Source organism: Pezoporus wallicus, unplaced genomic scaffold, assembly GCF_028554395.1.
Source record: "Pezoporus wallicus isolate ANWC-B61680 ecotype Strahan unplaced genomic scaffold, APGP_CSIRO_Pwel_v1 contig_14159, whole genome shotgun sequence".
Lineage (NCBI taxonomy): Eukaryota > Metazoa > Chordata > Aves > Psittaciformes > Psittacidae > Pezoporus > Pezoporus wallicus.
In genome coordinates, this window is record NW_026642380.1 from 43,178 (window position 1) to 56,069 (window position 12,892).

At 42.2% G+C, this 12,892-nt stretch overlaps 2 protein-coding genes and 1 long non-coding RNA gene across 3 annotated transcripts in view; 2 read left to right on the plus strand and 1 right to left on the minus strand.

The window, feature by feature from the left end:
• Window positions 1-12,892, minus strand: part of RBM41 (RNA binding motif protein 41) — a 65,961-nt gene that overhangs the window by 26,740 nt on the left and 26,329 nt on the right. The window lies entirely within an intron of this gene.
• LOC130610063 (uncharacterized) overlaps window positions 1-12,892 on the plus strand; it is a 138,404-nt gene that overhangs the window by 1,504 nt on the left and 124,008 nt on the right. The window lies entirely within an intron of this gene.
• On the plus strand, window positions 63-9,243 carry DNAAF6 (dynein axonemal assembly factor 6). The gene is made up of 7 exons (XM_057429623.1): window positions 63-129; window positions 242-358; window positions 2,245-2,308; window positions 3,249-3,354; window positions 5,450-5,546; window positions 6,289-6,374; window positions 8,740-9,243. Exons 2-7 carry the CDS (start codon window positions 266-268, stop codon window positions 8,867-8,869), a joined length of 576 nt encoding a protein of 191 aa, XP_057285606.1. The 5' UTR covers window positions 63-129; window positions 242-265; the 3' UTR covers window positions 8,870-9,243.

Below are 12,892 nucleotides of genomic sequence, written 5' to 3' on the forward strand. Positions count from 1 at the left end.
TGTCACAGCCAGGAATCACTGCAGGGCGTGGGCTGTGGTTGTGGTTGATGCCGATATAGCAAGAGAGCCTGTGACCTGAGCACAGGTTGGACAGGCTGTGTGTATTATCCGTGTTTTGATACCACACAGGTAAGGTTTTGGCTAAACTTTATTCTTCCAGAACACACAAGAGGAGCATTCCACCCTGCGGACAGTACAGAGCACAGTTTGTTCTCTCTTTGTCTGGTATTTGTTTTTCCAGCATAGGTGAGCAGTGGGTACTGACATGGACAGTGTTTCCTCAGCCTCTTCTCTGCAGTCCCTTGCTAAACTGCTTTGTGATGCTCCAGAGGATGATGATGATGATGGTGAAGATGTGGTGAGTCTTTCAGAAGAAATGCTGTGGTTTACATATTGCTCCATAGCCCAACCCTGGTGACTGAGGAGAAGCAAATCTCTCCTTTGCCCAGAGTGAGTAAAAAGAGAATGAGACCCTTAGACAGGTTTAGACTGAAACAGCCAGAAGGTACTTTTATGGTAACAACCTCTTGGGGGAGAGAGCACAGAAGCTGTCCCAGGAAAACAAGGAGAGATGGAGACTACAAAATGGGAGGGAGATTTAAGTTTCCAGCCTTCGGGCCTTCCCTCAGGAAATAAGAACATGTAGTTGAAAAAGCTTCAGTTACTTTATACATTACCTTGCTTTTCTCTGAAGTCTGCCAAAGATGAAGGCAATGCGGTAAAAGGTTCATACAAAGGGAAAAGGTTGATGCTCAACTTCTGTGCAAAGGCTGAAATACCCAGAGGTGACTGTGAGTGTTCTGATCCTGCGTCAGGTGCTGGAGGACTGTAGATATCATTGATCACTGGAGTATGTTAGATACATTGATTATTGTTAAAGAGGGAAGGGTCCCTAATTCTTCTAAAGTGGATGACCTGAATGATTAAGGAGAGAAATATCTTTCCATTCTTCTATACCTGTCCATCTCAGGACTAGATGAAAGTTGCAGCTTAGGGAAAATGTACATTGTTCCTGCACCACGCAACTGCTTCAGTTGCAGCAGGAGTGGCAATGGTGTTAGTATTGGGGATAAAAGGGGTGCAGGTCCCTTGAAACTTCCATTTGGTAGGTGATAGATGTGGGCCTTCATTGCTAAGTGCCCTTCAGCTGTTTAATGCCTGCTTTTTAAAGCTAGCATTGTTGGCTGTGCATCTTCGCAGTAAACATCTTGATTTTAAAAGGATTTGTTTACATCTTATTAATGAAATGAATGACACTTCAGAGAGAGAAATGGCAATTATCACCGGGATGTCAATTAAATGTGAGTCAATCTGGGTAAATTGAAATCTTTATTTTGATTTAATTTAGTGTTCTGTGCATATGAGGCACTCTTATCAAACCAAGGAACCTTCATATATAGAGAATGCCTCACACTGGCCTATTAGCACTAAATTGATTTGTAATTAGAGGAAAATGTTGTTGCTTCTCATGATCTCTACTGTCAAAATCTGAATGCTGTGATGGGTCTTTCATGTAGCACCCTTGGCTTCCTGCAATGTTTTCATGGCAGGCAAAGCATGGAAATTTTGCCAATGTGCCATAGAGTCATAGAATGGGTTGGGATGGAAAGGACCTTAAGATCATCCAGTTCCAACTTTCTGCCATGGGCAGGGACACCTCACACTAAACCATGTCACCCAAGGCTCTGTCCAACCTGGCCTTGAACACTGCCAGGGATAGAGCATTCACAACTTCCCTAGGCAACCCATTCCAGTGCCTCATCACCCTCACAGTAAAGAACTTCTTCCTTATATCCAATCTAAACTTTCCCTGTTTAAGTTTTAACCCATTACCCCTTGTCCTGTCACTACAGTCCCTAAAGAAGAGTCCCTCTCCAGCATCCTTGCAGGCCCCCTTCAAATACTGGAAGGCTGCTGTGAGGTCTCCAAGCAGCCTTCTCTTCTCCAGGCTGAACAGCCCCAACTTTCTCAAAGTAATACTCAGAAAGCACCTCTGTCTGCAGTGCTGTGCTCTGGGAGTCCTGCTTAAACACAGTGTGTCGAGGTCCTGTTCTTCTGGGTGAGATTGAAGAAGAGAGAACGTTCAGTGGTTCAGTCACAAAATTGTGGCATAATGGTTTTTTTGGGTTCCAGCAGGCATTTGTTTGACCTCAGATAACACTTTATACTTAGTGACATTATTGTGGTTACTGAGCTGGGCTCTAAGAGAATTGATTCAAGTTCCATTTGCCTTTTGTTTTGCAGCTGCACTCTTCTGTTAATGCCATGACTCCTGGTACTATTGGACCAGTAAAGAAAGAGAGCACTGGTAAGGAGGAGTGTTTTTATGTTTTAGCATTCAGCCCCATACTAGCAGACTGTAACAGCTGAAGTGAGTTACCATCACTGGTGGACTTGCCTCACTGTGAGCGCTCACTGAGCTCTGAGATGGAAATAGCATTACATGTTTACAATTACACCTTCTTGTCCTGAAAGCTTAACAGCAAATTATACCAAGAGAAGCAGAAAAGGTAACTCTAGAGCACAGCAGCCTCAAGTGGCAATGATAAACAGGGTACAGAACGCAGCCTGGTCACGAGCTGTAATGTAAAGTTCTTCTGGAACTAATCACATTATTGGGCAGCTTAGTTATGAGTCATAAGAAAGGTCAACAAGGACCAGGATGAGTGCAGCAGGAAAGGAATTGTGGCAAATCTAACAGAGTATTTTTGCTTGTGATTCCACTCTAAAACAGTTCAAATTACAGATGTATCAGCTTACTAGAAAATGTTTTTCCATGTGAGACAGGCATAAACCATAGTATTCTGCCTGTGAACTTTCATGTGTCTTCAGTACCTTATGAGGGCTGTGCCCAGTACTTAATGTGAGGAAGTGGGTTTCTATGTGAGGAGGAGTTCCTTTTGTAAATGTCTCTGCTCACTTAAAAAATTCCATATCTGGGGGCTTGGGGAAGGTTATTTCATATTTCTCCACTTTACCCATTTTGAAGTGCAAGATGTTTTATGCCTGAAAGGAAGATTTCTTGGATAGAGAGGCTGGGTAAAGGAGATTTAAGGGAAAGGAAAACATTCTCCCTCTGCATATTCTCATTCATAAGATACTGAAGTGAAGAAGACTGTAAACATTTGCTAGAATGCTTCTAATACAAAGACTTTTCTAAAGCCTAAAGAAATCAAAGTTTTCAGCAAACCTAGAGGAACAAAACCAATCCAAAATTCAGTGTGGGTTTTTTTTCTCATCACTGACAGGTACTTTTCAGGTGAAATCTGAAAACAATAAAACTATTTGGAATACAGAGGAGGTCCCAGAAGGATCTGAATATGATGATACCTGGGACCCTAGAGAACAGCCAGAGTAAGTGAGCTGAGACTGCCTGCCTGGGCTTTACATAACATTGATGGAAATAGAAGTTAAACAGCTTTGACTGCATTTGAGTGAGACAGCCATCTGAAAAGCTTTGTGTCATGGAAGGAGAAAGGGAGGATATCAATGTTGCATCTAAAAACCACATGTGAGGAGTGATTTCTAACCTCTCCTTTGGAAACTTTCTGATCTCATAAATAGAAACATAGAGTTGGTTTTTCCCATTATAACATTACTTGCAGTGTCACATACTTGTATGAAGTCGGATTAGGAGGAGAAGTAGGCCACCGAAACTATTTACTGGCTTTCAAGTATGCCATTTGTGTGAAATATCTGTCTTTTCCTGCGGCAACTGAGATGCATTCATTTTTCATACTCACAAATTCATAAAGTACTCCAACTTATGTTTGCATTTCAAAGGATTAAGCTCTTCAGAGACAAATAGACACTGAAAGAGGGTAGACTTAGATTGGCTATAAGGAAGAAGTTCCTTCCTGTGAGAGTGCTGAGGCGCTGGCACAGGTACCCAGAGAAGCTGTGGTTGCCCCATTCCTGGCTGTGTTCAAGGTCAGGTTGGACACAGGGGCTTGGAGCAACCTGCTCTAGTGGAAGGTGTCCCTGCCCATGGCAGGGGGTTGGAACTGCAGGAGCTTTAAGGTCCCTTCAATGCAAATCAATCTGTGATTCTATGAAAAAGTACTACAGGAAGGAAAGCTATATGCAAGCAGTTTTGAACTTGTAAATCTTGTCATTCAATCCTAGTCTGTCAAGGGACAGCCTAAAACCCAGGTCTTTTCCCTTGCTCATAGAGAGACAATAACAAAAATGTTCTTGAAAGGGATACAATCCAGCATGTTAGTTGTAGTCTGCAGAGGTCAGAAAGTCTTCAGGGTCAGTCAATCCACAAAGCAGTCTTTGAATTTCTAATCATTGTGTTCTCATGCCATATCCTGGAGTGATAAATGCTGGAGCAGATGGACTGAAGCTTCTGAAGCTGCACATTGTATGCTAGTTTGTAGTCCAGAATCCTCATGTTTCTCTGCATGTAAGTCATGCCATGAGGTGTTCAATTTCCTGATCTAAACACAGGACCAGGACCAATCTGAACTTAGACTTAACATATCTGAAAATGATTTGGCATTCACATATAGCCTTAGATGAAGTTGTTCTTGATACTATCACCTTCGATGTATAGAGCATGCTTCTTTGTATTGTGGGCACAACAGAAGCTTTCCTCATGCCATTTTTTGACCCTTTCCCTTCCTGATGGGTAAAAGACATTGCTGCTTCAGCCTCAAGGAATTACGTCCTGTGTTGCAGCGATGAAAAGAGAGTATAAGTTTTTGTAAGAGTTCATCAAATTGAATAAAGGAATATGGCCCAAAAGGAAAACAGATGGCTAAAGAGATGCACCCAGAGCTATTAGACAGATTCCTCATTGAGTTAGGAATTACTACATATGCGTATGAACACTGGAGATCTAAAAGACTTTTCATACACTCTTAGAGAAGTGACTCACTCCACTTCTTTTGCTCAATTTAGTAGGAGTAATGTATGTTCTAAATACAAATTTACTTTGTATTTCCTCATTCATTAATTATAAAGAGCAAGTGAGTATGTGATTCTAGACTTTGTAGATGTGGAGAGGAAGAAAACAAATGTTGGCTGAATGCAAAACAATTACAATCTGACAAAAGAGTGTTATGCTCAGGCTGCAAGAGCATGTTGAATGACAGAACAGAACACATGTAATTAACAGCATCCTTTTCAAATCCATTTCCTAAGGGCTGTTTAACTAGTTGGTAAATATCATATTCACTTAGGATGAATTTCCTGATCCTGCAAAAGCTGGTTAGTGAAGTAGAAACAGCCTTGGAAGGTGGAATGAATTATCCTCCCCAGCCTTCCAGCTAACTCATTTGTAGCTGTGAACAGAAATCCAGTGCAGATGGGTTGAAGTCTTGAAGGGTGACTGAAAAGGAGGAGAGATGATGCAATGAGGTTATTTATAGCCCTCTGAGAATTAGTCTCCTTTACTCTCCTGCCACTTCTCCAGTAGTTTTAGGCAATGGCTTCTCTTTCCCAGGTATGAGATTTTATTCAAACAATGTGTGGGAACAGAGGATGTCTTCTTTGGGATGAGCAGGAAAGACCACTCCACAGCCTGCTGTGAAGATATAGTGGTGAGCATGAACCTGTATCTCCCAACCCTTTGTGATCTTTCTCTGCCCTTTTCAATCTTTACACCTTCTTGAGGGACAGAATGCAAACACTAAGCTGTATTGCTGCCTTTGTAGGATTTTCGTGTAGTTCTTCAAGCATTTGTATATGATATTTACACTTGCTAAGCTGAGGGATTAATGTGTATCTCCTCAAGGACCTAGTGTACTCAAAAGAATCTGTGCAAATGCAATGCCACATACAGACATGAGGGAAATAAAAAGTAGCTCTAAGATGAAGTTTCATTTTGGGTACAGTTTTGAGAAGGAGACAGTTTTCATCTGCCTACATTTATTACAAGGTTTGTGAGTTAGAAGAGTGCTACAATACTGATACTCTTTAAAATTAGAGGTATCAGATCCTGTCCCATTATTACATGATCAAAGATGTTCCCTGCTTCCTGAACTTCAGGAATTTTTCTAGCAGAAGCAAACTGTCTAATACACAAAGCGAGGGGTTTTGCTGGATGTAGAATACCTGTCAAGTACACTGGCAGCTCAGGAGTTTGAAGAAAATAGGGTATCAATACACATCATGAAGTTATTGAAAGCAATGTTTACCACCGTCATATTTTCCCTGTTAGAAATCAACTAACTACTCAATGTTGTTCTCACACTAGCATCAAAATATTCAGCAAGATGAGATCTTTTATGGCTTGTAGGGCCATATATCTAATCATAGCTTTTCCTCTACCCATCATTTCAGATTAAAATCAAGCTGCCAGAGACAAAGAACTCGGACATCACATTAGATATTCAGGACAAGGTTCTTGACCTCCGAACTCCCAAAAAGTAAGTGAAACACAATTGCGTACAGTTAATATCTTGTTTGAAAGGAGGTTTAACCAAGCCTTCAACTAAAGGCTGTATGGAAAGAAAAGCTAAAGGTGAAGATTGGTTTATTAATTGCACATGGGAAATAGATACAGACACAAAACAACCATAGTTGTTGTATAGTGGGCTAGCTTTGAATCTGTGATACTGTTCTTTATCTGTGATGCCAGCTTTAAGACAGATCTTGGCTACTTAAACAGCAAGGCTCCAAGGGTCCAGAATGTTTGGCAAAAACCTCCCCACGGTCTTGAAGGGCTTTGTTGTAGTTTGCTTTGCAAATGTGAATTTGGACAAATATATAACTGGAGATGGTCAAAATGTGCAGATACATTTTCAGAAGTTGAAAGCCAAATTGTGGACATATCCAGACATGATGCAGAGATGGAAATTGTACAAGGTTTTCCTGAAGATATTTCCTTTGAGTTGTTATTTTTTGATAGGGGCTACTTCACACCTACAAAGATAACGAACTGACTGGTATACTCCGACTTCTCAGTCTTCCTCAGTGTGCAGTTGCCCTGCCCAAGATTGCCACATAATTCCCCTGTGTGTTTTGATTTAAGTTCTCCTTCACAATACAGTGCTTTCATAAGCAAGCTTAATCCCCTCTAGGCTGCATTGAATGGAATGTGGTAAGATCCATATGCGAATAGCTTCCTGCAAATAAAATCTAGGCGCAGGCATAAATTCAAGGATTTAGGCTCAAATAACTTCTGCCCCTAGTGGACTAACAATAGAAAAGCCACTTTTCTCACAGACGGAAGTAGGCCGAGTTGATTGCCCCCTGCTTGGATTTAACCCAAAGATGCAACAGGAATAGTAGAATGTTTGGAAATGCTAGCTCTGAAAGTGGGAAGTCAGGAGGAATAACTGTTCAGGACTTGCAGACCTACAGATATTAAAGGAGGTAGTTTAATGCAATACTGCAGATGTAGGAAAACCTCAGCATCCTTTTCCTTCTGCAATTCCATCTTTTTGGTGACTCAGATCTGCCATTATCTTCTTAGCATCCAGCTGTCTGTAGTCACAAGCCTAGCAAATAAAAAGTTTGCCGTAAATCTAATGGTTGCTTGGGTACAGGCTGAGCCAGTGCTGCTTTCACAAATGTAAGTGCAAGTTTTCTCAGGATGAAAGAAACAAACAAGATTTCAAGTTCTACATCCTGAAAAATCCTGTACTCTCACAGATGTGTAGGAGGGCTCAAAGGAACTGTTTCCAACTCTAGTCCTGGGGCTGATTCTAAGCCAAGCTGATTTTAAGGACCTCTTAGGACTACAGCGACTGACTGCCTTCAGTAGGTGTGGTGCAAAGGTGTTTTGACTGCACGTTTTTTAGCCATGGGTTCTACAAGACACCTGAAAAAAATCAGCATGACTTGAACCCCAGGTTAAGGTAATCCCCAATCTGACTTTTCGGGCTTTATAAAATTTGTCTGGGAAGATCTCTTGACTCTAAGGTGTCCTTGATGCTCTTTGCACTGTCTATAGAGTTGATGTCCAAGACTGGCCCGTCATTCATATTGTTAATATGTAAGCCTGGGATAAGAGGGGAAAGAGTCCAGATTCTGCATGGGCAAGTAAGCTTGAACTGTTGTCCATGAGAGGAATTGAATGGGTCTGGACTGAGACATCCTCATAAGGATACAAACCAGAAGGCTGATCAGCCATTCTAGGAAAAGCTATATGTCTGGCTTTTTTTTTATTCCACAGACTGTGGAATAGCTCCTGAATCCAAGATCCAGCCTTTCTTTGTGTACTACGTCCCTGAGCCACCAGTAGGGGATCACTGAATTAATCTTCAATGTAGGTTAACATCCCAGGAGCTTCATAACTAGAAGTGCATTCTCATACCTGAACTCTGCTTTGCAGTGTAAGCATTTCCTTTGTGCATCTGGGCTGGCCAGAATCTCTAATCAGGCTGCACCAGTTATTTCTTTTTACTAAAGAAGACAAACTCCTGAAGACATGTTTTAGGCATTATTCAAATTTTTGCCATCAGGAGAGCATTACCAAGGCAGCTTTTCCTTCCTCTTCATTTAAAATGCAGCACTGTGCAAAAGTAAAGCAGTGGAGAGAGCCCCCAATCCATCACTGCAAATTTTTGTCATAGCCACAGCCTAAAGAAAGGAATAGTGTGGAAACCTTTCAGGCCTGCATAGCTGCACACCAGGTATTGCAGGAAGTCCGCAACCTGCCATAAGAACAAGGTATACTAAAGAACATTCCTTGGTATACTGATGACAAATTGCAGGAGCAACTTGCAGTGCCATCTCAACTGCTCACCTGTTCTGAGACATTGACATTCACTGTGTCCTCTTTCACAGAAAGCTGCTGCTGCACCTCCCCTACTGCGTGGACAGCAAGAAGGGGAAAGCTCGTTTTCTCTCTGAAGAGGAGACCTTGGAAGTCACCTTGAGAGTATTGAGGGAGTTTGATTTCATAAATTTTGGTTGATGGACAGAGAAATGGAGAAAGTTTGCAGAAAGTAATCTCTTAGTTTGGAGTCTTTGTGAAACCTGACTGAAACAGGAGATTGTTTCCCTTGAATGGTGCAGGGGGAATATCCCTGAAGAAACCGAATAAGCCAGGAGTAACATAGCACCCATAGCCTGCATAAGCTGAGGCTGTCCAGCCCTAGTGCTGCTCTAATTAATGTCCTGCTTCCTTCAGTCTCATACAGGCTCTGTGAATCAGCAATGGGAGATTACAATTCTGTAAACCAGAGAGGGTTTTTTTTTGTGGTTATGGCTGATGAGCAGCACAATGGGGCTCTGGCCAATGACACTGGTACTTCAAGACCTGCAAATGATAATATTCTTGCTTGGTCTGCAATGAATCTCCTCTTAGCTACTTGATGAGGTCTTTAGGGATCCATATCCACATCTGGAGCTCCTTTACACTGGCAGCACGAGGTAGCTAGATGTAGTTGGATTGTTGAACTGCTCAGCTCTTTCGGTTTTGGTTTTATTGGTTTGGGATTTTTGGGAGGTTTGTTCGTTTGTTTGTTTTGTTTCAATTTTTGTGGTTTTCTTTTTTAACAAATATTGACAATGGGTGGTTTCGTGTCACCATTCACCCTTTGTCCCTCCGGCTACTTTTGTGATCTTTCTTGGTTAATAAAGACTATGTTCTAATGAACAGTTCCACTTACTTTTGTGTCTGCCTTCTCTATATTATGTTGTGAGAGACTTCCTAAAGGTGAGATAAGAGGAACTTTGCATAACAAAGCATCACTTACAGGGCTAAAATATGGCAAAAACATTTCTTTGGCCTTCAAACGCAATCTAGAGCTACAGAGCTGGGTAACCACATGTTTCTCTTACTAGCTGCTGGGTAAACCTATTCATTTAACATTGCTGATCATGCAGGAAACAAAAGTATTTGCTCAATGACCAAAGTGGAGGGGACAAGCAGGGCCTTGCACTTTGATGGACTTTAGGTACACTGAACCAAAAGCTTGTAAGCACTTTAAAAACAAAAAGGTTTGGGTCCTGCATTCTTTTGGTGTAGTAGAAGAAAATCATGACCAGCCAGGTTGCAGTCAGTACTCATGCAGTTAAATTTGTGGCAGGTTGTAACGAGAAGATGGAATCTCCAAGAGGGACTGAAGACACTGCCATTGAGTTTCCAGGTGTATTTTCTTCTGTTCTGTCAGGAATTTTCAGAATTCACAGTATGTTTGGAATATACTGCATCACGATCCTTAAAAAGTGGACCCATTCTTTGGGTCAGAATAATACTACCCAACCTCTGCTTTAATGTTAATGCCCTGGAAAGCAGGTAGCTCAGTTATGATTCATCACAAGCTATTGAATATGCTGATAACACTAAGTGGCTACTCCAATTTCTATTTGCTTCAGTTTCCATAGATTACATTTGAATGTCTTATTCTTACTGTACAAAGCTGTGGTGGAGGGGAACAATGCAGATGTATGAAAAGGCTGAGATCATTCCTCCTGACTCAGTTTGTACTGCCTGTGGTTGCCAAACAGGCTGTTTCTTGGAAAAAGGGTTGTCTTTGTGGTCCCTAGACAATATGCTGCTTCAATTTTGCATTTCTTATACAAATTGCAAGAAAAGTGGAAGATTGATCTTGAAAGTAACATTTGCCCAAATTCATTCAGTCAGCCTGTGGGAAAGCACACTATAACTCTGCTTTTCTGAGCCTCCTTCCAGTCCTCTCTCCATAAGGTAATTATGCATTTATAGTTGGCATAGCAATTTACTAAGCCTTAATCATCAAGTCCTATTTAATTTAATGTCAGTGTTTGATACTGGAAATAACAATGACTTTGGTTCATTGTGCTTCTCTCCTGTATTTGTTTCCTATGGGAATGAGCATATGCTGCACTGGTATCCAGGTCCTATTTTCTCCATATTTTTTTTCTAAGCTGGGGGCATTTTATCTGCATGGAAGAGACAATAACCTGCGGTCGGTATGTTTTGCAAGACAGTTTGCTGCTGAATAGAATAGGGAAACACGAATTAAAACTCCCTATTAGGTAGCACTAGCGTTATTTCATGTACCTTCTGGACAGCCTCTCTGTACACTACAGGCTACAGTAGGTCATCCACACTCCATGAGGGGGAGCTGGCAGGTTGGTGATAGAGCAGGATAGGGGAGTTTCTGCAGGCAAAGGGAGGTAGGCTGGCAGGGGGAAGCTGAAATCAAGGTGTTAGGGTATATGAACAGAGAAGACAAACTCATAAGAAGCCAGGCTTTGTGTTTTCCACTGCTCAAAAGGACAAGCTCTATTGCTGTTTTCAATAGAGGTGGAACACTTTGGTGGTGGGCACTTTGCTGCTGTGATGGGGTGTGTTGCCTGAATGCACAATCACCACCCTGGAGATCCTCTCACATTCTTTCTTCCTATTAAGTAGATAGACAGAGGATGCCAAAAGGTTGGGGTTTGGGGTTTGGTTTTACTGTTATAGATCATCCCAAGAGGAATTGGTCAAAAGGACATGAAGGCTGCCAAGCTTCCCAGAAACCTGGGGGCTACTGCCAGCTACGAGAGAGTTAACATTCTTCTGCAAGGGCTTGAAGGCAGTTTTGGTTTGCTGAACTAGCACTGACAGAAATCCTTTTGAAGGGGATACAAAACCCCCTTTGCCTCTGAACATCAAAGCTAATACCACTCCAACACCTGCAGGCATCTTAATTAATCAAAATTATGAGCCCAGTTAAACAACCCAGCCATTAAGCCCCAGCCATTAAACATCATCAAGCTTTATTGGGTTCCCTAAGAAACATCTTGATTAAATGTATTGCAGTTAAGTAGAGGGTACTGTAGCTGTGGAAATGAGATAGAGGCTGTTTACTGTAGTATCCCAATAAACTGCAGGTTGTCATCTCGCCTTGTGCGTGTGTTCTGTCCTCCAGGTGTGGTGGCAGAGCCACCATTCCCATTTTGATTTGTACCTGCCTTCTGTCAGAACTATTGTGGTGTGCTAAAGTACATGGCTCAGCTGGCTCTGTGTGTTTCGCCTCTCTTCAGACTCCTCTTTGTCCACATAGCAGCCTTCTGAGGCAAAGCTACTTTCCTCATTCTACAGCTTGAGAAGGAGAAAACCCCAAAGATTCCTCCTTATAAACCCCTGAAACAGGGCAAGAGCTTAAACTGAGATTTTTCCCTTAAACCTGCAGTCTAGATTCTAGAGTGCTCTCATTGCCATCTTCCTCCAGGTCTGTTGTTGGTATCACCATATACCCCTTGTATTTGTTGAGAGAGAGGAAGATGACTTCATTTTTCTGCTGTTCAGTTTAAAGTTTGTATCCAAAATGTCCATGTACTTCTTTCACGCTGTGAAACACTGCTTTATCAGTATATGCTTCCCTCCAGACAAGGTTTGTCTGAAATAACTAAGCTGTATCTATATGTACAGAAAAATCTCTTCCCCCTACAAAGTAAGGAAACCAGACTGATACTGCTTCTGTCTTGTCTAACCTTGCATCCCAACTCTCAAGTGCATGGGACTGGGCTCCTGTGGACAAAAAGGGAGCTCTGCAGCACCCTTTGCAGGCTGTGGTGCACACTGACATTCAGAGGTGTGTGAATACACAGAGGAAACTCAGTGAAGTAACCTCTGTCCCCAGGGCCTCCTGGATTTCCTCATTCAGGTGGCAGGTATTCTTCTTTGTAGCAGCATCTACAGTTGGCAGCGCAGGCTACTGGAGACAGCAAAACTGACCGATGGGCAAGGGCACATGTCAGCAGTAAGCCATGCAGGCAGTGCGTCAGGTATACCCAGCAGTCTCATTGCATGCTCACACATCCATTGCATGTGCACTTCTCATGCTGGAGCAGGTGTCTTTGAACCTGCTGCTGTTGGCAGACCTTTATCCTCTTTGCAGCACCTGCAGCTTGGATTCAAGTCTCTGGAGCTCCCTTCAAATTGCTGCTGCCACAGTCAGTCACTGTTACCTGCCTGTGTTCTTGGCTCCAGGGAAAGTGCCTGGAATCTGCTGGAAGTTGG